The sequence below is a fragment of the Emiliania huxleyi genome (assembly GCF_000372725.1).
Source record: "Emiliania huxleyi CCMP1516 unplaced genomic scaffold EMIHUscaffold_262, whole genome shotgun sequence".
NCBI lineage: Eukaryota > Haptophyta > Isochrysidales > Noelaerhabdaceae > Emiliania > Emiliania huxleyi.
Genome location: NW_005200073.1, coordinates 151,439 through 176,845, shown reverse-complemented (window position 1 = coordinate 176,845; position 25,407 = coordinate 151,439). Strand labels below are relative to the sequence as shown.

General features: G+C 63.5%; 6 protein-coding genes across 6 annotated transcripts in view; 5 read left to right on the top strand and 1 right to left on the bottom strand.

The window, feature by feature from the left end:
* The window catches only part of EMIHUDRAFT_457658 (hypothetical protein), a 2,223-nt gene extending 1,248 nt beyond the window's left edge, over positions 1–975 (top strand). Inside the window, exons 4-6 of the mRNA XM_005777317.1 lie at positions 411–570; positions 682–784; positions 881–975. Of these exons, the coding sequence (XP_005777374.1) occupies positions 411–570; positions 682–784; positions 881–890 (273 nt within the window). The 3' untranslated portion in view covers positions 891–975. The remainder of the gene's footprint in view (positions 1–410; positions 571–681; positions 785–880) is intronic.
* A 3,693-nt stretch (positions 976–4,668) lies between these two features.
* Positions 4,669–6,157, bottom strand: EMIHUDRAFT_457657 (hypothetical protein). The gene is made up of 6 exons (XM_005777316.1): positions 6,140–6,157; positions 5,681–5,968; positions 5,468–5,516; positions 5,133–5,393; positions 4,937–5,062; positions 4,669–4,866 (listed from the first exon to the last, which is right to left on the bottom strand). The coding sequence occupies exons 2-6, from the start codon at positions 5,944–5,946 to the stop codon at positions 4,717–4,719; spliced, it is 852 nt and encodes a 283-aa protein (XP_005777373.1). The 5' UTR covers positions 5,947–5,968; positions 6,140–6,157; the 3' UTR covers positions 4,669–4,716.
* Positions 6,158–8,806: 2,649 nt separating this feature from the next.
* On the top strand, positions 8,807–9,214 carry EMIHUDRAFT_315378 (hypothetical protein; the record flags this gene model as incomplete). Its single annotated transcript, XM_005777315.1, has 1 exon — positions 8,807–9,214. One exon carries the CDS (start codon positions 8,807–8,809, stop codon positions 9,212–9,214), a length of 408 nt encoding a protein of 135 aa, XP_005777372.1.
* Positions 9,215–15,807: 6,593 nt separating this feature from the next.
* EMIHUDRAFT_238137 (hypothetical protein) lies at positions 15,808–18,605 on the top strand (the record flags this gene model as incomplete). Its single annotated transcript, XM_005777314.1, has 3 exons — positions 15,808–15,824; positions 18,170–18,342; positions 18,580–18,605. 3 exons carry the CDS (start codon positions 15,808–15,810, stop codon positions 18,603–18,605), a joined length of 216 nt encoding a protein of 71 aa, XP_005777371.1.
* A 310-nt stretch (positions 18,606–18,915) lies between these two features.
* EMIHUDRAFT_238136 (hypothetical protein) lies at positions 18,916–19,230 on the top strand (the record flags this gene model as incomplete). The annotated part of the gene is made up of 1 exon (XM_005777313.1): positions 18,916–19,230. The coding sequence occupies one exon, from the start codon at positions 18,916–18,918 to the stop codon at positions 19,228–19,230; it is 315 nt and encodes a 104-aa protein (XP_005777370.1).
* A 128-nt stretch (positions 19,231–19,358) lies between these two features.
* On the top strand, positions 19,359–21,590 carry EMIHUDRAFT_115729 (hypothetical protein; the record flags this gene model as incomplete). Its single annotated transcript, XM_005777312.1, has 2 exons — positions 19,359–19,615; positions 21,116–21,590. 2 exons carry the CDS (start codon positions 19,359–19,361, stop codon positions 21,588–21,590), a joined length of 732 nt encoding a protein of 243 aa, XP_005777369.1.
* Positions 21,591–25,407: the final 3,817 nt, after the last annotated feature.

Sequence of the window (25,407 nt, the reverse complement as noted above, 5' to 3'; positions counted from 1 at the left end):
GAATTCCCAAACCTTATTTTTTTCGAGGTGGCCCTTTGCAAAAAGGTTGGGCCCGTTCCCGTGAGCCCTCTCCCCGGGCATTTCCCGAACCTGAGGGCTTTTTACAGGGAGGGCCCCGGTCCCTTTTAAAAAGAGGCATTTTTTCTTTTTGGGGCGGGTTTCCCGAGGTTTCTTTTTTTTGACCTCGGCAAGCAGGAACCTACCCCTGCATTTAGCTGCCGGGGGGGCCCCTCCCCCGGGAAAACCCGGGGGTTTCGGGGTTATGAGGGGGGATAGGAAAACCTCCCCGGGGGGGGGTTTTTTGGGGGGGCCAAAAGTTTTTTGAAATTCCGCTCCCTGTGGGTTTGGCCCCCCCCCCCCCCCCCCCCTCCAACGCACGCCAGCGCGCGAGCGTTCCGCGGTGTGAGTAGGTTGCCTATTGCAAGCAGCTGACCGACGCCGGCCTGAGCACCCTCGTCGCAGCTTGCCCGCAGCTGAGTACGCTCGACCTCAACAATTGCACTCTCCTCACGCAAACGACGCTCGAGGCCATAGCCGCGCATTGCCCCCGACTCCAGTCCCTCGACCTCGGTGGCCAGCCAGGCTCCGGCAGTGGCTCGCTTAGACCCCGTCCCTCACGCCCTCCCGACCCTCTGACACATTGCGGAGTAGGTTCTGGGCAGCGGCTCGCGACAGACGCAGGGTTGCTCGAGCTCGCCGCCGCTTGCCATGGTCTCCGCTCACTCAACATCCGCTACTGTTCCGACGTGTCGGCCGAGGCTGTCGAGCGCATCAAGGACCTATTGTGTGCCAACGTGCAGGTACGACAGTAGGGAGCCATCCTGCTCCTGGGGCCACTGCCCCCCTAGTCACTTCCTCACTCTATTGCTCATGCTGCCAGACAAAAGTAAGTCACTTCAGTGTCGCACAGCGTCGAGGTGTGCGAGGTGCGGTGTGCTCGGAGAGTTTATCTGATTTGCGGGAGACGGTTGTTCAGAGGTAAACGTCCATTAAGCTACGGGGTGTGGACCCTGTCCCTGAGTTGACCAGGGGTTGTGCGCTGGGCCCTCCTGTTCGGCTCCAGCCAGTAGACAAGTCTTGTCATCAACAGAGTAGATGGATCTGACCTCGGGGCCGATGTGACCAAGCGCTGGTACCGTGGTTTTACCTCCCACCCATGGTCTCACAGTGTGCCGGCAGTCGCCGAGCAGTGTCGCTCACACAAGCCGCAGCACAAGTGACTGAGGGCCAGTGAGGGCGAGCCCATCGCTGTCACAGCTGTGGCAGCCGCACAGTAGGCTGTGTCACCTGTGCAGAGTGTGTGAGCAGCAGAGGAGCTGCTCTCCAGGCTTCTGTCGCAAAGAGCTGCATGCCACCGAAAGCGCTGTCGAGGTTCGCCGAGCGCGGCGAAATCGAGGGACACCGCCACCGACGAGCGCGTTGGACTTTTCACTCCGGACAAAGACCGCTGCACAGCGGATGGTATGGGCCGTGCAGCGGTCATAGCGGCGAGGCGCGGGACCGTCTGTGGCGAAGGGGGTCGCGTCCCTCGATTTCCTCAACTCACGGTCCGCTCCCTCTACCTAGGTACGGCCGTACGGGCCGAGAGGTGCGCCCGGAGGCTTTGGCTGGGTAACCGTTTGCTGTTTGCAGGCTTGCTCTCTGGTCCGCCACTGAGCACTGTCCTCTCTGAGCGTTCGCGCAGCGAGTTCCGCGCACAGGGGTTGTGCGCCGGGCCCTCCTGCTCGGCTCCACCTCCAGCCAGTACACTCACAAGCAAGTGTCTATAATTATCATCAACAGAGTAGAGTCTAGAGAGAAGTCTATTCGTCAAGACTTCAAACGGAAGTAGAAAAGGATCTGACCTCAGGGCCGATGTGACCAAGCGCTGGTAGCGTACTCACACCCATGGTCTCACAGTGTGCCGGGAAAACGCTTTCAAGAGGCCGTATCGCGACCTCAACCCCGCGACCTCAACCCCGCGACCACGCCTCGACCTTCTTGGGCAGCAGCTGGTTCGACAGGTCCTCTCCGTGGCCCAAGCAGCCGTCCTTGCCCTCGCCCCAGGTAAAGACGGCGCCATTGGCGGTGAGGGCGAGGCTGTGGCGGGTTCCAGCCGACAGAGTGACGACGCGCTGGTCAGCCTCAAGGCCTCGATCTTCTTCGGCCGCGGCTGGCTCTGCAGGTCGCCGTGGCCCAGCTTGCCAAAGCCTCCACTGCCACAGCTCCAGACGGTGCCTTCGGCGGAGAGGGCCAGACTGTGCCACATTCCAGCCGACACGGCGACGACGCGCTTGTCCGTCAAGGTCTCGATCTTCTTGGGCAGCAGCCGGTGCTGCGTGTCGCCGTGACCAGCTCCAGACGCTGCCGTCGGCGGTGAGGGCGAGGCTGTGGTCGCTTCCAGCCGACACGGCGATGGCGCGCCGGCCAGCGAAGGCCTCGACCTCCTTGGGCAGCAACTGGGCCTGCTGGTAGCCGTGGCCCAACCGGCCCTCGCCTCCGTTGCCCCAGCTCCAGACGGCGCCATTGGCGGTGATTGCGTGACTGTGCTGCTCTCCAGCCGACACAGCGACGACGCGCTGGCCAGCAAATGCCTCCACCTCCTTGGGCAGCGGCTGGTCCTGCTCGTCGCCGTGGCCCAGCATGCCAAGGGCTCCATAGCCCCAGCTCCGGACAGCTCCGTCGGCGGTGAGGGCGAAGCTGTGCGCGTCTCCAGCCGACACGCTCACGGCGCGCTCGCCGCCCAGCGGGGAAGGGAGGCGTGTCGGCGTGTTGAGCCGCGTCACGCCCTCGCCGTGGCCGAGGAGCCCTGGGAATTCCTCCTCGTCGTCCTCGTCGTTCTCCTCGTCCTCCTCGCCCTCCACTGCCTCATTACCGCACGACGAGAGCCGCCCCTCGCCGTCGATGAAGACGCTGTGCCGTTGGCCTACCGCCGCCCTCGCCGGCGGGTTGGACTCGCACAGCAGCGCAGCGAAGCACAACCACCGCATGGCGCAGCCCTCGCCCTCTGGCTGCGCCGGCAGCTCGAAGCCACGCTCTTGCGCCCACAAGCGGATGCCCTCCACCGCGAGCGAAGCGTGGAAGAGGAGCGAGACGGCCGCGACGCGCGCGATGTCGGCGGGGTCGCAGCGAGAGAAGGCGCGCACGAGGAGCTCCGTGGGGAGGTCGAGGAGGCGGGCGGGCGGCGGCGTGTCTGGATAGGGGGCGGCGGTGGAGGCGGAGGCGAGGCGGCGCGACGGCGGCGAGGCAAGACATCGCGAAGAAAAGAATTTTAGAACCCGCTCCCCGGACTGGCGCGCACTGGCGCTAACACAGGTACACAGAGAAAGCGAGAAAATAATTCTGAACCCTCGCCGTTCATAAAAAGCACAAGTGAGGGCGAGCCCATCGCTGTTTAGGCTGAACAAGCTTTTCCTCTCGCACCCCGTCTCTTTTCCTTTCCTTTTTTCTCTACAGCACGCTCTCTTTTCCTCTCTATTTTCCCGGGGAAACCATCAAAATTTCCGGGCTCTGAGCCGAGTCTGAGGTTTGGGCCCAAAATCAGCCAAATCGGCAAAATACCGGGTATTTTGCGGGTATACCTGGAAAACCCCGGGTATACCTGGAAAATACCCTGCGACCGCCTGGGAATCGTGCCGATTTCCTCAATTTTGCGTCAGATTTTGCCCCAGACCAGCTCTCAGACTCAGGGAAACTCGCGAGTTTCCAGAATGGAGCACCAAACACCCTCTCTCTCTCCCTCTGTTTTCCCTGGAAATTTCCGGAAACGCAAAGTGCTTGCTGGGGACCCTCTGTTTTCCTTTTTGTTTGCCGGAAAAGCTTGTGCAGGCCAAATCGCTGTCACAGCTGCGGCAGCCGCACAGTAGGCTGTGCCATCTGTGCAGAGCGTGTGAGCAGCAGAGGAGCTGCTCTCCAGCCAGGCAGGCTTCATTCAGGCGCAATGAGCTGCATGCCACCGAAGGCGCTGTCGAGGTTCGCCGACTCTCTGGAAGGTGCATGCTACCTCCGGAAGAAGACGACCAATCTCGCTATTCGCATGGTGGTGTGTGTTCTCAAGCCCTAGGTTCGCTAGGCAGCTCCACGGGCGCACAAAAGAATTTTACAAACCGGCGTTTGCACTATACCATACTCCCTTGCGCGCGGGCGGCGGTGTGTGTGTGGGAGGGTGGGGCGGCGGCGGCGGCGCGGCGCGGCTCAGAGATGGCGGGAGATAGATCGCCCGAGATCGCGCGCTGAGGCACCTCGGGCATAATCTCGCGCGTATCTCGGACTCGGCGAGGTGGATGGGTTGGGGGCGAGGGGGCGAAAGTGTTTAGTGCGATGGAGTGATGCGTCATGTGTGTGTGTGTCCGCCTTGCGTGTGTTTCATAACATCGAAGGCGCTACCTCGACGCTCGAGCTCATACAAAAACGATAAGTCCCTCCACGCTAACCGCACTCCACAAGTGCTGGCCTCCAACCGCGGCGCCATGAAGTGTGCCCCTAGAGTGCTGCAGGAGCGTGTGAGTGTGTGCGGCAAGGGCGTTGACGGCGTGGCCCCCTCGGGGAAAGCGCGGTCATGTCCTTTTTGCCTGGCCGCGGGCGGTTGCGCGGGATATCCGGGATGATATCACGCACCGCGGAAAGAGACGACCGGCACAAAGATCGCAGGGCGGGGACCTGTTGCTGTTCCTTTTTACCCATCTCCAGAGAGGTGTCAGTTTTATTTATTTATTTGCGGGATATCTCAAAAATCGTTCAGACCGTCACCGAGCGGCGGACGGCGCCGAACAGCTTGTCAGCTGAGCATTCTCTCTGGCGATCCCTCTCAAAGTGGATAACGATGACTGTCGTGTCGTCGGTGCCAGGCCGCTTCTTGATCTCCTTCACCAGCTCGTTGCAGGCGCGCTGCGCATGCAATCGCGCCGGCCGATGAGTGGTGACGGGGATGGTGTGGGGAAGCATGTGGTGAGAGCACCTGTGCGCCAGAGTTGAGCCGGCCGATGAGGCGGGCGATGGTCCGGTTCTGCAACACGTCGAAGAGCCCGTCCGAGCCGAGGACGAGATATTTGTGCGTGGGGAGGACAGAGAAGGAAGCGCACGCCTAGGAAGTACCGGCGGGACTGCTGTTGGTGTGCGCGGGCGTGTGTCATCGACGTGGCTGTGCACAACGCCGGCAACGAGCTGAGGGCGCGTCCGCCGTCGCGGTCCTTCCACGGGAAATCGCCGAGCGTGCGGCTGGGGATGAGCGAGCCCCAAACGCGCCCGTCCGCAGATATCTCGCCGCCGCACTCAAGGATGCGCGCCCTCTCGGCCGGCTCGGAAGCGCGCTGGTCAGTGGTCAGCTGCTGGTATGTGTGCTCGCCGCTCACGAGCAGCGTGCGGCAATCGCCGACGGAAGCGACATGCAGCTTCGAGCCGCGCAACAATACGGCCTGAGAGATGAACCGTGAATCGTCTGAAAAGACTCGCTGCTGCTTTGGGTGGGCGACCCGTGACTTCGGGCGACCAACGCGCACGTCCCCGAGCGATCGGAAGTTCGGGTGTACGCGGCGCGCCTAAACGTGCAAGGGCACTGGGAGTGGCGAATATATGGCAGCACGCTGCAAGGCCCGATGCCACGCGCATCTCTTGCTCTGCAGCGGCGAACGCCTTCGCAAGGGCCGCAGCGGGCCTCTCCCGCCACGCCTAGCCGTTAAAAGCAATATTGCGAAAAAAGCACGTGGCGCCGCCTCGGTCTGCCAAATGTCTCGGAGGTCGCCTCCTCATCATGAGCGAGGAGAAGGTGAAGCCGGGTGGCTGCGAGCGAGGAGCAGTCGGAGCCGCCATGCCCATCGTACACCGCAAAAAAGGCGTTCGACGGAGGGATCGGCGAAGAGGGGGTTGGGGAAGAGCCGCGGGAGGCTGGGGCCGACGCCTCGTCGCGCATTCTCTCGCTCCGGCGGGAGGCACGCGATAGATCCTCGTTGAGATCGTACCGCACAGCATACCGGTCCTCGTTGGCGTGCGCCTCGAGACAGGGAAGATGGCAGCGGTGGAGTGCGGAGTGAAGCACGGTGCCGCAGTCGAGAGACAGGGGTGCGCGTGCCGTGGTGAGAGGAGGCGTATGTAGGGCGCAAAGAGTGGGCAAAGGGGCGGGCGGGCGGGTGGCGGCGGCGGTAGGGGGGGGGGGGTGATAGACGGTGAGCAGGAGTGACATGGTGGCGCCTTGTGGGCCCCTTGCTTCGAGTAGTGCGCCGCCTACATCTCGACCATACTCTCGGTTCGCTCGGGTATCATCGGAACTGGCTTTGAGGGGTGCGCCGGCCGACACTGCGAGCGGGACGCGCTCGCTCAGCTCAACTGCCTCCGAGCCCCACCAGACACGACCAACCTCCTCATCCGCCGCCTCCGCCGCCTCCGCCGCCGCCGCCGCAGCTGTCGCCAACGCCGCCACCACCTCGACCGCCCCAGCGGCCTCCGCACCCCGCACCTCCTTCGCGGCAGCTGCGCGTGCTGCCTGTTCGACGGTGCCACCCTCATCCACTTGGGCCTCGACGAGCTCCTCAACTCCGTCCTGGGCTTCGTCGTCGCTGGCCTCGCTAGAGGGAGAACCGTCGCTATCACTGCTCTCGCCTAAAGAGGGGGAGTGGAAGTCTCAATGCGCTGACGAGTCGCCTCGTTCCCGCGCGCTTGCTCTCGCCGAGCAGCGCAAATGCCGTGCCGGCCGACTGCACTCGCCGCGCTGCAGCAGCTTTGCGCGCTATTGCCGCCGCCTCGGCCTCCAAGCGGGCGCGCTTCCTTCGCTCCTCGGCTGCTGCCGCCTCTACTGCTGCCGCCTCTACTGCTGCCGCCTTGGCCGCCGCCTCTGCTGCCGCCGCCTCTGCGGCTGCCGCCCTTGCTGCCGCGGCCTCAGCTGCCGCTGCCTCAGCTGCCGCTGCCTCTGCTGCCGCTGCCTCTGCTGCCGCTGCCTCTGCTGCCGCTGCCTCTGCTGCCGCTGCCTCTGCTGCCGCTACCTCCGCTGCCGCCGCTGCTGCCGCCGCCGCCGCCGCCTCAGCAACCGCAACCGCATCCTCCTCCGCCGGGTCCGCGTCCACGCGCGCACCTGCTGTGGTTGCACCACCCGGACCGCCTCCCCGCTTCTGGCGGCCGCCCTTGCCCTTGCCTCTGCCGCCGGTTCGCCCGCCGCCTGGACCGCCTCCTCGCCCGCCGCCTCCACCGCCACCACCCGCACCACCACCGCCGCGCCCGCCGACTCCGCCGCCGCCACCGCCCGCATCGCCGCCGCCTCGCCCGCCGCCGCCTCGCCCGCCGCCTCGCGCGTCGCTTCGCCCGCCGCTTCGCCCGCCGCCTCGCCCGCCGCCTCGCCCGCCGCCCGCGAGGCCTCGACTGCCTTTGTGCCCGGCGGAGCTTGGAATGCCGTTGCTGGCGCCACGGCCGACTCCCGTCCCGAGCGGTCGGCTGTTGCCTTTTGCTGCTCGGGCCACCCGTCTCCCTGCGGCGACCTCAGCCTCGTCAAGCCTGCGCCGGCCGCTGCTCGGCGAGGTCGCTGGTCCCATGTCGTCGACGACCATGTCGCTGAAAGAGCTCAGGGCCCAGAAGAATTTTCGGGCATGTCGCCGGTGGTTGGGTCGATCTCAGACGCTACAAGTACTCGGGCTTGCCCTTGAGCCCCTTCGGCATCTCGCAGTACCAGGTCTCGCCCTCCCCGCGCTCCGCCCAGGTGTACGCCATGGGCTGGTCGCACGTGATGAGCTCCATGTCCTCCTGCGCGGCCACGTTGAGCACGGTGCGGGTCGTGCCGTAGCGGACGACGCTCGCGAAGGTCTTGGTGAAGTCGACGCTGGGCCGCATCAGGTTGCCCATGACACATCCGCGCCACTTGCACCGGCCGTCGGACTTCTGGGAGGCGATCTCCTTCAGCGGGAGGACGCGCACCTTGGCGGGGCGGCGCATGGGCTTGAGCGTGCCGTTCTGGATGAGGCCGAGGAACTCGGTGTCATACGCCTTGTACCACATGTCGCGCAGCTTGGGGTCGCTGATGTTGGCGATGTCCTTGTAGTGCTTGGGCACGATGTTGTCCGGCATGTCGCGTAGCACGGTGCCGCCCCAACGACAACCTCAGCGGTGTATGTGAGGTGACGCTCTCCGGACAAGTCGCGAAAGCCGCCTTCGGCATTCGACCAGGCGTCATCCGTCACATGCACCTTCTCGCCTGGCTGGAGGTCTGCCAATAGGAGAAGCCCAAAGCGCACGCGGTCGCCGCTGTCGTTCCAGACGACGCCGACCGTCAGGCAGTCTCCCGGTTGAAGCGGGCGCACGGCCGTGACGCTGATGCACACTAGGAGGCGATGAAATACTCTCCTCGTCATTAGCCGTAACATTCACCCGGTGTGGCGCAAGGATTTACGAGCGAGCGGCGTGCTTGGTGTCTGGGAGTGAAAGGTTGGTGCTGACAGTGCCGCGGCCACCCCCCACCCCCCCGAGAATTTTTTCTGGGAGGTGCCCATTCGGAGCTGCCTGAGGCCTACGTGTTGAATACAAATACATGCATTCACACAGAGGTCTGCCAGGAGCCTGAATACTGTACTCGCATAGTGTGGGTAACTCGAGGTGGGTAAACCATAAAAGTAGGTTTGAATACGCCCACGTAAGGCTTGGTGAGTGGTTGGGGTGGCCTCAGGCATCCCCAAGGGAGCCTCTGCGGTGCCACATAAGCAGCTTAGTGATTGTCGAGACTTTAAAGGATTCGTTTGAAGAAACGCAAAACAAGACAGACACTACTATGGTCACCAGTAAACCATAATTCGACTTTGAGGGATCATATCTCAAAAATCCGGGAGATAGCATCGCATTATTGTTGCATATTATGCCACATAAGGTCAGACTTGACCCCACAAGCATCAAGAACCCGATGCTCCGGCTCGACTGTGCCGGCACACTGCCTCCTTGCGCCTGCTGCCAGCAGCCGTCGCGGCCCGTGGTGCACCAGAGAGAGAGGTCGACGCGTTGCCCCCGCCGGCGACCCCGCGCGGCTCAGGCCGGCCAGAAGGTGTGTGGTGACGGCACCGTGGCAGGAGTGCGGAGAAGAGCTCGCCGAACGCGAGCAGCAGATGGCCAAAGTGTGCCAGCGCGAGAGCCTCGCGAACGGGTGCAGAAGGAGCTTGCCGTGACACGATGCCGGGCGGTGGTGGTGCTCCGGCGACTGTGCACAGTGGGCAAAGCCAGGCTGCAGCAGGGCAGCACGATGGTAGTGCCCTGCTGCAGCCTGGCCTGACATGCACAGGGCGAACAGAGACACTACTATCGTCTGGCGCTCGTCACCGAATCTGGGCGAACTTCGACCGCCGCCACAGCTCGCCACGAGCACGCAGCGACAAAATGTTGACTGTACGGAAGTTGAGGCTGGTCCAGAGGAAGAGGCTGCCGTGCGAGCCGGCAGCAGGCTGGCTCGGCGTGGACTGCCATCGCGACTTTAATGGGCTTCTCTGTTCATAGTAGCGTACTAGCAGACCTTGCGCGCACGCGCGCCAAATTTGTTTTTCTGTCTGCAACAACAGCCCGAGGGGTGAAATGTCTTTGTTGTCTCTGTAACGAAGGGCCCGCCGCTCCGCCTACGCCGGCGATGACCCTCTCGGCAGAGCGACATCGCGACACGCGAGCACCGGGCAGAGAAGGGGACGCAGAAGCGGTTGGATGGAGAGGCCGCCGGCGCACGAGAGGCAGCCGATGGAGCCGACGAGGTGAGTAGACACGAGTTTACCATTCTGCCGGGGGGGGGGGGGGCGCAAGCCCTCCCCACCCACTGCTACTCTGTACTGCATGCAACTCAGCAGTGGTCGCAAGCGTCGCAAAGGGCAGGGAGGCAGCCTCGCGCGCTGTCGAACGCCCCCCCGGCCCAGACAGAGGCATCACAATCTTGCTCTGGCCAGCGTCTGGTGGCTCGGCATTGCGCAACACACGCCGCAATCAGCCTGAGAGCAGATGATGGGGTGGGCGCGGGTGGACGAGAGTGGAGCCGAGTTGGGTGGGAGAGGGAGCACGCACGTGCAGCGGTGCCGAGAGTGGGTTGAGATGGCACCGCCTGCGGCCGCCCGGGCGACGGCTTGCGCAGGTATGTTGTTCATGTCCTTCTCCGCCGCCGCTTGGCTGCAGCAGCCAATGACGCCGCCGCCCGCCTTTGCGAAGCGGCGTCTGGACGCGCTTGGCGGTTGACGCCGGCCCGCCACTGCGCCTCGTGCGCGTCCACCTCCGTCGAGGTCGACGCGTCGAGATCGGAGCGCATCACCGAGACGCCAGAGCCCGCCTTCGCCGACATGATTCCCCGCCGGAGAGCTCGGTGAGTGTGCCGTCGCCCGAAACGGAAAACCGGACACGGGAAAATATAAGGTAAGATGCGCTACTATGGTTTACCCACATTATGCGAGTATTCAAAAGGCGCGCGGCGCCGGAACACGTACGGAATACAAGCAGCCGCCGCCGCATGGCCTCGTTGTATGCCGCCAATTTAATTTTTGGCTCTCCGGAGTCAAGTGTCAAGGTCTACTTCCAGCACATTCTTCTGATATAAGGCCGGGGATCTTTGATTTTTGAGTTTATCCTTCATTTCCTCATCAGGGTGCACTGGAGCTTTCGGCGGCTCCAACGGATGCTTCCCACTTGGCGGCCTGCTCTGACAAAACATGAAGACGCCAGCCTCCCACACGTGCCGCGCCAGCTCGACCCCTTTATGGACAGCGGGCATGCCGAATGTCCGCCATTCGCCAACGATGCAGAGAGCCGCACGGCCCACACGGCCTGGCCGTTCCGCCGACTTCCTCTCATGCCCAGCACGCCACTGCCCACTGCGGCCAATCAGAAATCATGACCGGCTGCGTGCGCGAGCGGGCGGCGGCGGCGGCAGAAAAAGCGACGACCGACGTGAGCCATGTCCGGGCAATCGGCGGTCTGGTGGGGTACAGGCAAAGAATTACGCCAAGAATTTAAAAAAAAGCGGCGAAAAATACACCCACGGTCCACACCGCGTCATGCAAAGGTCGGGGGAGCCGCACCCACCGCACCCTTGTGCGACCGCAATAGGTGGAGCAAAGGACCGAGAGCATGCACGCCGTGTGGTCTGCGGGTTAACATAATCTGGGAGTTGTTGAAGGCTGTTTGGATGTCGAAGTAACTGTCAGACCCCCTTTCGTGCCAAACGAGCGTGGGCTTGCGCCACAAGGCTGCCAAGCGACTCGCGCCACCTTGCGAAGCGACAAACGCATCGGCTTGCGACATGAAGCACAGCTGCTGCTTCAAATCCCAGCGCCGACCACTCGATGCCGATACGTCGCTCAAATTGTGCCGGCGCAGCCAGGTCGCCTCCGCCTCCCACTCCAAGACGTGGTCCCGCTTCTTTTCCACGCTGTCCCTGTCTGCGCGGTGATAAAGAACGTAATACCCTTTCAATAAATGCGTCAGCCCCTCGATGGGAACGTGATTGGCCGGAGGCGCTCCCCATTCGAGCGCATACTTTTGATGAACGAAGAGGACTGGCTTGGGGGACACGATTCGCCGACAGGATCCGGCAACCGCCGACTTGACGCCTTCAAGGTACTCGTCGTCGAGAGGAGGGCGCAGCGTGTACCCGTGGTGACAGCTACTCCCTTGCAGCTCCGGGACCCAGCCATACTGGAGTCCGCAAATCCGGTTTCTGTCAGTGCGCACGCAGCTAATCACGCGGTGCTCGGCAAACCACCAGAGCGGCGCTGAGTTTGGTTTGTCGCAAACGCTGACGCGCACATGTTTTCGGCAGCGCTTGAACAACCACCATCCATGGGGAAGCCCAAACTGGAGCTCAAAGCCAAACTCGTCGTCGAGGGGTCCCAACGCTACGACAGCCGCGCGTGGGCAAGCTCGAGCCGCGGCAATCATCGACTTGGTCACGTTGGCCATGCGAGATTGACCGGAGCAAGCGTCGGGCACAACGATCGAAGAGAGGAGCCCGTCAGAGCCGCGCGAGGAATAGGCGAAGGCCCCGCCGCTCGCGCCCGCGATGAGGCAGATGAAGACGGTGCAGAGCACGTTGTGCCAGCAGAGCTTGGGCCACGAGAGCCAGCCGGAGGCGGAGACGGAGCCCTTCGGTGTGGCAGTCGTGGTCGTCTTGTTGCCCTTCTTGGGGGCCTTGGGGTTGACCGTCTTGGGCTTGACCGTCGCGCCCTGAATAGGGGCGCGAGAATGGCTGTGAGCGGAGAGCAGTTGGCGGAAGCCGCACAGGCGGCGAGTACCGATTTTGTGGCTGACGGCGTGCATCCGCGGGTCGCCTTGGAGGGCACCTTGCCGTCGTTGCCACCGACGATGCCCTCGCTGCCGCCCGCCCCGAGCAGGGCCCCGTACCCGTTGCTGCAGTCGATCGGGGCGGACGCCTCCTTGCGCTCGTTGTTGCGGCGCGACTTTGAGGGGGTCATCCACTCCGAGATGCCCTGTGCGCGAGCTGGGCGCGTCAGCAGACGTGGGCGCAGGCTCCGATTGCAGCATGCGAGGCGCTCGCCGCCGGGGCGCGCTTCTCCTCTGGAAACTCCTTGGCCGCGGCGGTCCAGTCGGCGTCGCCCTACGTAGCGGGGTGGGGTCAAGGAGTGGGTCGGCAGGCGCACCGCACGGCGCAGAAGAAGGCGCTCGCCGCCGGGGCGGGCTCCGGAAACTCCTTGATCGACGGCAGCGTCTCGCCGCCGGTCGCCGCCGGCTTGAGGGCCGTGGCGACCTTGGTGGCCGCCTTGAGCGCCGGGTTCTTGATGGCGCCGGTCTCGTCAATGGAGGCCTCCGCCGCAGGGATGTCCTTCTTGAGGGCGCCCATGACGGTCGGGCGCGCAAACTTGGCCTTGGCCGTGTCCGAGTCGACCGCGCCCGCGTCGGGCGCCTTTTCCGCGGCCGGGTCCTTGAGAACGTTCTCCGTGCCAGTCCTTGCGACGGTGATGTTGACGTTCTTGACGCCGCAAGCCTGTGGGCGAGGGAGAGAACGCGCAGGCTTTCGGAGACGGGAGAGGGATGATGAATACAATCCTGGCGTGCGCACGCGCACCTTGGCTTCGAAGAGCGAAGGCGACACCGACGCGGAGATGACGAGCGTGATGCGGCCGTCGTCAGCCGGCACGATTCCGACCTTCGCAAAGGACTTCATCGGCGACAACTCGCCCGCGACGTTGCCGTCCTTGAGCGGGCCGGGCTCGCCCTGGCCCTCGGACGGGACGTTGTCGGTGCCGGTGCTGGCGGTGCCGGTGCCGCCGGTGCCGGTATCGATGCCATCCTTGAACGAGACGGGCTCGGAGGGGATGCCGACGGCGTTGCCGCCGCCAGAGTAGCTAACGGTCGTGTTGTCCGCCAGAGACGCCTGTCAGCCACAGAACGCAAGAGGATAGTCTTGCAGGGAAAGAGTCTTGCAGGTAAAGCGCAGCGTTGCGTGCGTTGCAGCGGTGCGCGTGCATACCCCCTGCTCCTCAGCCACTGCAAATTGCACACCTGCTTGTCAGCAAGCGGCGGAGGAGAGAGCTTGAGCACGAGCTTGTCACCGGCGGCCGGCACGAACTCGAGTTTGAGCATATTGATCGAATGAATTCCTGCACAGTGAGTCAAGAAGCGGTTGAAGGTGTGGTGTCCCCAATGGCGCGAGTGCAAGCCAGAGCGCTCGAGTGGCCCTAGCGGCTGCGGACACAGAATCGCTAGAGAGTGGGGCGGGGGGGAGGTGTGGTGTGGTGTGGGAGTGTGGGGAGGGGTGGGGTGGGCTGGGCTATAAAGGCATATGAGAAAATCTCGGGCAATCTCGGGCAACCTCGCCTAAAAAGACAGACAGAAATCAACACGCCCGCGCGCCGCAGCAGGAGAGGAGACTAACGGGTTGACTTGACCGGGAAGGGTCGAGCCTGAGAGAGTAGAGCTGCGCCTACGGGCAGCACGCCGCGGCGTGAGCGTCGCAACGACGACAGGTTAGGCTGCCGACACACTCTCACGCGTCCACGGCGCTCAGACTGGAGCCGGGCGGCAACTGTGGCGAGCGAGCGGGCTTTGGCCGGTAGAAGGGCGGTCCGAGCTGGCTGGCGCGGGACCAGGGTGGCGAATGGGCAGCAGCGGACGCGTCTCGCGGCTCCGCGATGGAGGCCACCTGCGGGCGATGGGTGCAGGCGGTGCCAGGCTGAGGGGGGTGCAGCTGCTTGTGCTGCTTGTTGCGGCGAGCGAGAGGGCGCGCATCTCCGAGGTGATGACTGATCACGTCTCGCTGCAGCGCATGGGATGGGGGGCGAAGCGGCTGGGCACGCTCGCGCAAAGGCCAACACGCGCCGCGCCGCGCGGGGCGCGGGGGCGGGGAGAGGAGGGACAGAAACCTGAAACTCCTGTTTCTAGCGTGCAACAACCAGGCGCCGTGGCTTCGGTGTGAAATTGGAAACATTCAAACAAGAACTTCCTTGCAGCAAAGGCCGCCGGCACGCTCTATCGCGTCCTCGGCACTCGGACTGGAGCCGGGGCGGCGATTGGCGGGCGAGCAAGCGAGAGCGGGTCGCTCTCTTGCCAGAAAGAGGGAGGGCGGTCGCGTCGCGCGACCGCAAAGACGACGGTGGCGGCCTGCGTGAGGCTAGTGAGCACGATGGGGTGTGGGAATCCGGAGGTGAGGAGGTACTTGTTGTTCAGGATCAGCAGCGGACCAGGGTGTACAGCACGCATACACCCACGGTGATGGTGATGTCGACAACGCTGCCACAGCGCCAGCTCTGCTCCTGCGCCATCGGAGCTGGCGGGACGCTGACATCCTCGCCGCATTGCGTCCACCTTGCGCAGCGGCTGCACCTCCTCCATGCGAAAGGGTCCCTTGGCAGCAGCACCCACCTCCCCCCTTGGCTTTACTCCGGGGGCGTCTTGTTGGAGAAGGAATTGATCACGCAAGCGGACTACGAGGAAAAGAAGGCGCAGATCCTCGCGCGCATGTAGTGCGTCGCGGTCGGGATGTTGACGCACGGCAAACCCAGCGCGCCCAGTTCGCCCACCGCCAGGTCGGGCAGCAGGGCGGGTGGGCAGACGGCGCCGCTCATGTGCATGCCGCCAGAAAAAAGAACGGGGCGACGCGCGTTCTGGCACTAAAGGAGGGCCCTTGGTCAACTCACCCTCGCTCGCCACACCCTGTACAAGAAAAGAAGAGTAGTGTGACATTTTTTGTATATTCCTCTGCTCAGGGCTGTGTCGTGTGTGTTTCTTCCCATGTATTGTTTTTTGAATTCTTTTAGACGACATGGAGCAGGGGAGGGAGGATGCCCCGCGAGCCCGAGCATCCGAGGGAGGCAGGCTGCAGGGAACGGCTGGAGGCGATTCGAGGAGGCGGTACGGAGGAGCAAGCGCTTCTCTCTCTCGCTCACGGCCCGCCTTCTGAGCTCGCTGCCTCGGCCTCTCGGCCACCCACCTGGGGCTTGTCTTGTGCGACACGACGACGACGCACACCTAGAGCCACGCCGCCGCCTCTCGGCCGCCGCCGCCCCGCGCTCTTCCCCCCCCCTTGGGCCGCAGAGCAGGGCTGCCGTCGACGAGGGCCCGCACCCCGTGGCCAGCTCGGCGGGCGAGGGCTTGAGCGGCGCTTTGCTACGGAGTACGGTGCTTGGCGGGAGTCAGGGTGCGACACCGAGCCCTCTCGCTCTGACCGTCGAGGATCGGAGTCAAGCCTGACGGTTCGCGCTCTCTCCTCCCGCACAGAGTTCGCATTCACGGCCGTAGCGCCGCTACTACCCACCATGACGACGGTGGGGTCGGGGGTGACGATCGGTAGTCCGGCGATCTCGAGTGCTGGTGGCGGCCGATCCGGTCTCGAGGGGCCGAGAGCTCCATGCTGCCGTCGAGTCGAAATCGACATGCAGCTCGATGGTTCGCCCGAAAAGGTACGTTGGTTCTCTCGACGCGACCGCCAGTGTGGTGGAGAGAGACTCGACAGGATTCGCGCCTTTCGCCGAGAGCAGTGTTGCAAACGTGGAGCTGTGCGGAGAAGCGCGTAGCGTGCCGCCGGCACGCGTCCGATGGCACATCCTGGCAGCACCTCTCACGAGAGACCGCGTCCCAGACACTCTGATCCGGCCTCACACGGCGCAGCTCCAGCGTGATTTGGGCGCCTGCGCGCATCTCGGGGTCGCTCACACACGCTAGGTTCCCTTCGGAGAGAGCCACAGAGTCGCATTCGCACGCTCCGGATCCTCTTAGAGCAAACTCCGAGAGTCTGAGTGACTGGCTAGAGAGACGACCACGATACAGTCATCAAACAAATTTTAATTTGAAACTTAACTTGGAGCACTTGGAGTGCAGTCATCAACCGCACATCCAGGGCCGGGGAGCTCAGAAGCGCACCCAGCGGGCCGGATGATTGGCATCGGGTTGCGGGCAAGAGAGCCCTAGCCCTGGGGGTGCGCGTTCGCAGGGAATTATGGGAAAGGGCCGTAAAGTAAACACAGGTCTCCGAGGGTTGGCTCCGTGTACCGGGTTTCCCCTTAACTTCAGAACGCCCCCTCTACTCGGAGCTAGTAGACACGCCACTGTACACCACGCACGTACACAGGTCCTCACTCAGCATCCCGTATCAGCCTGGCACCGCCTGAATACCCAGTTACGGCCGCTGCCAGCCGTGAGACGCGTCCGCTGCTGTCCATTCGCCACCCTTGTCCCGCGCGAGCCCGCGCCGGACCGCCCTTCCTGTCTTCCGGCCACAGCCCGCTCGCTCGCCAGTCGCCGCCCGGCTCCAGTCCGAGCGCCGTGGACGCGACAGACAGCGCGTGCCGGCGGCCTCGTCTCGACGCTCACGCCGCGGCGTGCTGTCCCGTAGGCGCAGCTCTACTCTCTCCGGCTGAACCTTCCCGGTCAACAAGCTTGCGTTAGTCCTGCATCGCGGCACGTCGAGGTTTGATTTCTTTTTCTGTCTTTTAGGCGAGATTGCCCGAGATAGCCCGACATTTTTTTACATGCCTTCATAACCCGCATAGCCCCTCATAAACAGAGGACATCTTCTTCGACTCTCGTTTCTCTCCTTTTCATCGCGTAGGCGGGTCCTTTCCGCTGCGCTGCAGCTGCGCAGAGGTTAGATCGACCCCCCAGCCGAGACTGACACAGGATTGCCTCGGCTGTGGCGATTAGTAACTGATTCTCACTCAGAGACGTGAAAAAGCAGCAAGTCCTCGCCGCCCACTGTAGTACGTAGTCATTCATTCTCACTCATTAATATGGTACGCCCCGTGGGCTCTGGCTGGCCTCTTCAACCTAATCATTGCCTGAGAGCCTCCCCGAGATTATCACAGTACTCAGTCCGCCGTCAGTAGTCCGCAGTAATCGACAGTACAAGCGTGTAATCCGCAGTAGTCGACAGTACTAATGCGCAGTCTGCAGTAGTAGTCGCAGTAGTTGGTGCAGCAGCTGCAGCGCTGTACTGGGCGACTCATAATAATCAATAGTCATTAATTATCGTTCATAACGTGCAGTAGCGCACAGAAATAGCGTGAAATCCGCATTAGTCGATAGTAATAATGCGCAGTAGTCCGCAGCAGTAGTCCGCAGCAGTAGTCGCACTAGTTGGGCAGCAGCTGCAGCGCTGTACTGGGCGCCTCTTAATGATCAATTAGTTATTGAGGCCGTGCCGCTACCGGGCGCCTTACAATCTTTCATATTCATCCGGCCGATAATGCGCAGTAGTCCGCAGCAGTCCGCAGCAGTCCGCAGCAGTCTGCAGTCCTAATTATGTGTATGCGCAGCAGTACGCATTAGCAATAATCCGCAACAGTCCGCAACAGTCCGCAGTAATCCGCAGCATCCGTTCCGCGGTACTGCGCAGTAGTCCGCAGCATTAGTCCGCAGTCAGTAGTCTGTAGTGATCCTCAGTAATAGCGTGTATCGGCAGTAGTGACAGTACTAATGCGCAGTCTGCAGTAGTAGTCGCAGTAGTTGGTGCAGCAGTTGCAGCGCTGTACTGGGCGACTCATAATAATCAATAGTCATTAATTGAGAACTTGCAGTCCACAGAAATCGTGATAGTAATAATGCAGTACTCTGCAGTAATAATGCGCAGCAGTGCGGTAGTAGTCCGCGGAAGTCCGCAGCATGTGTCGCACAGCGGTCTGCAGTAATCCTCAGAGCATGTTTAGCCTGCAGCAGCTGCATACGTAATAGTTATTAGTTCATAATTGATGATTGCTTTTATACTCGTCCGGCCGTATTGACGCATTGGCGTGCGTATCTTGCACTGCAGGCTAAACATGCTCGAAAAGCTCAAACTCGAGTTCGTGCCGGCCGCCGGTAACAAGCTCGTTCTCAAGCTCTCTCCTGCTCCGCCGCCGCTTGCCGACAAGCAGGCGTGTGTTTGCGTGCACGTGGCACTACGCTTCTCGCAAGAGTCATCCTCTCGCCTTCTGGCTGACACAGGTGTCGCTGGCGGGCAACACGACCGTCAACCCTCCCAGAGGCGAGGCCGCCGGCATGACCTCGCGCGCAAAGTCGCGCGCGGCAGCGTTGACCGCACGGCCTACTCGCCCAAGTACTCGCTCTCTTTTATGTCCCACCATGCAGAGCGCATCTCTCTCTCTGTTGTGCGAGGCGTGAACCGCGCCATTCGCTCTCACCTGGCAACCCTGTCTGCACGTCTCGCGCGCGCGTGAACAGGGCTCCAGGCCCCAAATTACGTGTGAGTGTTAGAGTTGTTTGGTATTGCTAAAAATCTCTCTCTCTGGTGTGTGTCGTCGTGGTTTCGTATCAAGAATACTCACTCACTCACTTGCATGTCTGACTGTCTGTGTGCGATTTTGGGCCCGGGCTTGTGCGTTTATGTGAACAGGGCCTCCAGGGCTCGCACCTCAACCTCTCACAGACCAGCGCACAGCGCCTTACGACGTAATTTCTTCACATAAGGAAGGCTGTGAACAGACGCGGTCCTTGCCCCGTAGCGCGGCGCTCGAGATATATATATGTCCCATCGGGGCGAGGAGCGTCGCTGGCGTGATGAGCAACGGCGCGCCGAGTACGAACGCGAAGGGCGGCGATGGCGGGACGAGTCGCGACGGCGGTCGCGATCGCGCGATGAGCCGCGGCGGGATGAGCCGCGACGGCGCGACAAGCGTTGGCAAGGCGAGCAATGGCAGCACCATGACGGGCGGCACGAGGAGCGGCGCGGCTACAACGATTCTTGGCGCAGTGGTCGCGAGCAGCGATGGCACGCTGAGCGATGGCGCGATGAGCAATTGCGAGGCGAACGATGGCCGCATCATGACGGGCGGCACGTCGAGCGGCGCGGCTGCAACGACCGACCAAGCATAGGCGAGCGCGAGCACGACTTGTGCGATCGGCGCGATGATCGGTCCCACGATCCCAGGCGCGACCATGACCGGTGCGACCGCCGCGGCGAGGGGCAGCCTCAGCACAGCGACCGCCGGTCGAGTCCGCCGATGCGTGGTGCGGGATTGCGCGACGAGAGGCACACCTCTGCTGCCGGTGGTCAGCTCAATGCTAAGGAGATCAGTGGCCATATCTCGCATGCCAGCGGCGCCGACGAGCTCCTTGCGCTCTTTGCTGCCCACAGCGCGAGCTTGAACCACATCCACGCTGCGAACCTGTGGAACAAACTGGGCAAGCAGCGCATCGAGCGGTGGCACGAGGAGCGGCTTGAGCAGCTGGTGCAGCGCACGCTGGACCTCGTCTCTTCGTGCGACGCACGGGGACTGGCAAACATCGCTCACGGCGTTGCAAAGTGCGGCCGGCGTTCGGGGGTGGAGCGCGCGCTGTACGCGGCGGTGGCGGAGGAGGCGGTGCGCAGCGGGCTGGCTGGCTTCAACCCTCAGGCACTGGCCAACACGGTGTGGGCGTATGCGACGGCGGGCGTGGCTGCGGACGCGCTGTACGCGGCGGTGGCGGAGGAGGCGGTGCGCGGCGGGCTGGCTGGCTTCGTCCCTCAGGCACTGGCCAACACGGTGTGGGCGTATGCGACGGCGGGCGTGGCTGCGGACGCGCTGTACGCGGCGGTGGCGGAGGCGGCGGTGCGCGGCGGGCTGGCTGGCTTCAACCCTCAGGAACTGGCCAACACGGTGTGGGCGTATGCGACGGCGGGCGTGGCTGCGGACGCGCTGTACGCGGCGGTGGCGGAGGCGGCGGTGCGCGGCGGGCTGGCTGGCTTCAACCCTCAGGACCTGGCCAACACGGTGTGGGCGTATGCGACGGCGGGCGTGGCTGCGGACGCGCTGTACGCGGCGGTGGCGGAGGAGGCGGTGCGCGGCGGGCTGGCTGGCTTCAACCCTCAGAACCTGGCCAACACGGTGTGGGCGTATGCGACGGCGGGCGTGGCTGCGGACGCGCTGTACGCGGCGGTGGCGGAGGCGGCGGTGCGCAGCGGGCTGGCTGGCTTCAACCCTCAGAACCTGGCCAACACGGTGTGGGCGTATGCGACGGCGGGCGTGGCTGCGGACGCGCTGTACGCGGCGGTGGCGGAGGCGGCGGTGCGCGGCGGGCTGGCTGGCTTCAAGCCTCAGAACCTGGCCAACACGGTGTGGGCGTATGCGACGGCGGGCGTGGCTGCGGACGCGCTGTACGCGGCGGTGGCGGAGGCGGCGGTGCGCGGCGGGCTGGCTGGCTTCAACCCTCAGGACCTGGCCAACACTGTGTGGGCGTATGCGACGGCGGGCGTGGCTGCGGACGCGCTGTACGCGGCGGTGGCGGAGGAGGCGGTGCGCGGCGGGCTGGCTGGCTTCAAGCCTCAGAACCTGGCCAACACTGTGTGGGCGTATGCGACGGCGGGCGTGGCTGCGGACGCGCTGTACGCGGCGGTGGCGGAGGAGGCGGTGCGCGGCGGGCTGGCTGGCTTCAACCCTCAGGCCCTGGCCAACACGGTGTGGGCGTATGCGACGGCGCGCGTGGCTGCGGACGCGCTGTACGCGGCTGTGGCGGAGGCGGCGGTGCGCGGCGGGCTGGCTGGCTTCAACCCTCAGGCCCTGGCCAACACGGTGTGGGCGTATGCGACGGCGGGCGTGGCTGCGGACGCGCTGTACGCGGCTGTGGCGGAGGCGGCGGTGCGGAGCGGGCTGGCTGGCTTCACCCCTCAGAACCTGGCCAACACGGTGTGGGCGTACGCGACGGCGGGTCACTACCATCAGGTCCTACTTGCCGATTGCTCGCGCGTGATCAGCGACTCGCTCGCGCAGGATCCGTCGAGGTGGGGCGTCGGGGACCGCTCTCAGCTGCACCAGTGGCAGCTCTGGCTCTCCCTTGAGCGAGGAGCAGACGGGCAGCAGCACCTCCTCTCCGAGTCCCATCGCAAGCTCTGCTGCGACGCTATGCAAGTCACGCAAGTGACGATCTCTGAATTCCAACGCTCCGTCGCGGCTGCCCTCGCCGCCGTCCAGCACGGTTTCGAGGAGGAGCATCTCGAGCCGCGCACCGGCTACTCGCTCGACCTGGCGCTGCCCTCTTCACGCGTCGCTGTCGAGGTGGACGGCCCGACTCACTTCCTGCTGCCCGACGGCCGGGGCGTGCGCAAACCCAATGGGCCAACGCTGCTCAAGCGGCGCCTCCTCGCGGCGGCTGGCTGGAGGGTGATCAGCGTTCCATTCTACGAGTGGGACGGCTTCGCGACGGCCAATGAGAGGCACACCTACCTGGAGAGGGCGGTCGCCCCGCTGTTGGGCTAGTACTGTGCCGCCACGAGCGCCGCGACCACCTCGCCACGCTCCTCGACCGAGAGCCGCCTAAACGCCGCCTCCGCGGCCGCCCCACGCGCGCCGAGACCCTCTGGCCTCGACAAGAACAGATGGGGTAAGCGGGCCGCAATCCCGTCCGGAGCGGATAGATAGAAAACAAGAACAAGTCTCTCACATGACAATGCTTGGGTAGGGGGTGCGGTGCGTACCAAAATCCACCAGTGTGGAATTTCGCGCAATCGCTTGACTCTGAAAAGCTCTAATGACGGCTTTACCTCCTGCGAGTGCTGTGGTCGCCGCAGACTGGCTCCGTGCTCCGACTTGACGGGCGCATGGAGACGTGATGCCTCCATGCCGCCGTCAAGTCGAAATCGACATGCGAAGGACGTGTCGATCTTTGGCCCGCCAGAGGTACATTACTCATTAGGCGTTTAAGGGCGACAGCAGCGCTGCGACCGCGAAGTGGCAAGACTTCGGAGAAGGCAAGCCGTGAAGTTGTCAACCGTCTCGGCGTCGACAATAACTCTCGAACCAGTCGTGCTGCGGGACCGGCCACCCCTCTGATTGCTCTGACAGGCACGCCTAGCACCTCGCCATGGATCCGCGGCAGAAGCCAATCCCGCAATGCTTTCAGGAAAGAGAGGAGGAAGACGCATACCAAAACTGCTCCAATCAGTAGCTCCATACGTTGCCTTTCACTGTGTAGGAGTTGTTGCAGCTGCTCGATCTTTGAAGTCTTGTCCTGCAGCAACATTTTCTGCTTCCAAATGTAGTCTAATACGTCATCGCACCTCCGCCATGAGGACGGCCTTGTGCGAGCGCTGTCGTTGAGAACGAAGCGGCCCGAGTGTTCTGTTGCCTTCAAGACAGCCGATTCTCGCTGCAACCTTCATGCCACCTCGCGGTCGTCCCACTCTCGTCGTTCTCTCCCTTGTCACTTCCTCCTGTGTCGCGTCGTTCTCTTCTGCCTCGTCCTGCGACGCCGCCGCCTGCCTTTTTACCCATCTCACAGTAGAGAGGTGTGCGTTTTTTATTTATTGCCCGGCCGCGCGCAGCGCTAATCGGGCGTCCTTTGCTCCTCCCCGAGCTCTACGGGGCGTCAAAAAGTGGATTTAGATGCAGCTGTGAGCGCTGTCAGAGCGGTGTTTCGACACCGATATCGTTCGAGGAGAACGCTGATTCAAAATCCGCTGTTCACACTTCACAGGCAAGTGTAAGCGGAGCAGCTGAGTAGATACAGCGAATCCTTTGTGTTCACACCTGCAAGAGCAGGTGTGAACCGATTTCGGCCTTAGCCGTCGGTATGCCAATAGCGTGCTAGCCAAGTAGTACGCAGTTGGATTCCGAGGGTGTCCCATCACAAGTTCGGCTGTCGACAGACAAGATTGTCCCTTAGTCGACAGCACCCGCCTTTGGACGGTGCTCTGACTGGCTTTGAGAATAGCTGCCACTGAAATCGTTGGGTCGCTTCAGCTCACGAAGTCCCCCCGTGGGCCGACTTGGCCTTTATAAGTTATTCTTCCGATTCTAAGCGTGTGCATGCCACCTCGCTGCCGCAAGCCAGGTCCCTACGCCAAACGTCTCTGAAAATTCTCTATTTCGAGCTTGATCTTACAGAGGGCACCCACCTCCCTCTCCATCCCCGAGCAGCGCTCCCGCCATTTCGAGAAGGTATCAGACACGCCTCTCATACTGTAGAGCCGTACGATACCGTACAGAGAGCCTCACGACCGCACCCCCCTGTATATGACCTACCGCACCCGTACCCGGCTACTGCCGCCGCGTGCGACGTACGTGGCGCCGCTGGCCATCCCGGCTGCTGCCGCCGCCCCTCTCGACGCCGCTCCCCTCGCCGCCGGTATCGACCGCGCCGCCGACGTTGGTCGCGCTGGACGGCAGCGCGTCCCCAGTCTCGCCGTCGCTCTTCTCGCCGTCGCTCGCCTCGCCGCTGGTATTAGGGGCCGCGCTGCCGGCGCCGAGCGTCACCTGCCTCCACGTCTCTTCCTCTAAGGAGAGGAGAGGCTCGGCGTCCGGGTAGCCGTCGTACTCGACCGCATCCACACGAGCCGGCCGCCCGAACCTACCTCCCGCCACGTTATGGTGGCCGGCCACCACCCCTGCTCGCCTAGGATCTCGACGTGCGTGCCTATCTCGATGACAGCGTGCCCGGCCAGCCTCGCCGTCGCGTCCACGCGCAGCCGCTCCGCCGCGCCTCCTGCGGCTCCGCGGGCTGCCGCAGCACGTAGTGTCGGCCGTACTCCGCGCCACCCGCGAGGACGTCAGCCGCTCACCGTCTCGACCGCCGCCTCGATTGGCGGAGGGGCTCGACCCGTCGTTCCGCGACCTCCTGGAGTCCTGGTGCGCCGCCCGTCGGTCGACGCCCTCGCCCCTGCGCTCCACCAACGACGCCGTCGCTGTCCTCGCCGACGTGTCCGTGATTCGGGGCCGCCCATCCCAGGCCGCCCATCTCTCACGCCATTGGATGCAGCCGAGATGCAAAATCCAAAACTGCCGTACCCCCCTGACCCCCCCTCTGGACGCGTCCACCCTCCGTCCAACATTCGCGATCCCTAAAATACATACATATTTCCTGAGCTGAGGTAGCTCGTTCCCTTGGTGAGGGCGGTCGTGTTCGTCATGGCCGGGTCGTGCATGTACGTCTGGGCGACGTCCGTCGGACTACGGTCCGTTTAGCAGGTCTTTGGATCGGCTTCAAATCACTATGTCAAAACTACAGGGGTAGGCAATGAAACGGAGCTTTGCGCCCTTTCCCACCCGCCGGGGGGGCACCCAGGCCGGCCACCTGATCGGTAGTGGTGGACGGGAGGCGCGAACAGCGCCATCTTGGGGTCTTCACGCCGACCAGTGCTCCCGTCAGTGACCAGGAAGAGGGGCTGCGTGGCCTTCTCAGCCGCCGGCCGCGCGTCCGTGTGGTCTACAGTTAACGAACCACGGGCCCTGCTTCCGCTTGTGACACAAATTGGGTGGCGAACTCGGCGCCCATAGCTCTGGCTCGAGTTTTAGCGATTATGTCGCGAAACGCATAAATAAGCCGCCCCAGCGAAATGGCCGATACGGCCGGAATCGGAGGTGCGCCGGGGCGGCTAATACGTTCTCCGAGGTCATGTTCGTGGGCGGAAAACGAACCGGCACCCCAGCGGGGCACCTTACGGGCTGTGTTAAGAACGAGGACTCAGGTCCCGACTTCACAGTGGACCGCAGGAAAAGACACGCGATGAACCTTGTCGCCGCTAGCTAGCTTCGAGGTGCCTTCAAAGCAGGTCGCGATGCCGCCGAAGAAGAAACCTGCACTCGGCCGCAAGCTCAAGGGCGTCAAGCAAGGCGCTCCTCGTCCTCCACAGGAGGCCTCTGGCGCAGCCGGCTCGCGCGGTCCGTCTGAACCCTCGTCACGATCGGAAGCACCACAATACGAGGCTGTCGGCGGCGAGTGGGTGGTGTGCCAAAAGCAGACGCGCAGTCAGCGAGCTGAAGCCGCTCAAAAGGCCTCTCGCGCGTCTACCGTCCAAAAGGCGCGGCTGCCCGCCGCAGCCGCCGCCTCCAAGGCTGGGCAGACCGCCTCCGCTTGCGTTCGCCAACCCGGCTACGGCAAAGGTCGGTCACCCGCGACCGCCACAGGCGCCAGCGGCCTCGCCTTGAGGTCTCGGACTGCGCAGCGGCCTCGCCTTGAGGACTCGCAGCTGACTAGCGCCGCTGGCGTCGCGACGGGTAGCCTCAGCGTGCAGCTGGCGGAGGCTGCGGCCGCAGACGCACTCGAGGCCCTCGAGACCGGTGTGCAGACTAGGCAATC

Coding starts and splice junctions, on each gene's coding strand:
- EMIHUDRAFT_457657 (XM_005777316.1), bottom strand. CDS start 5,946: ATGCTGTGCGGTACGATCTCAACGAGGATCTATCGCGTGCCTCCCGCC. Junction 5,394..5,467: donor GCTCGGGGACGTGCGCGTTG/GTCGCCCGAAGT, acceptor TTCATCTCTCAG/GCCGTATTGTTGCGCGGCTC. Junction 4,867..4,936: donor GGCTCAACTCTGGCGCACAG/GTGCTCTCACCA, acceptor TTGCATGCGCAG/CGCGCCTGCAACGAGCTGGT.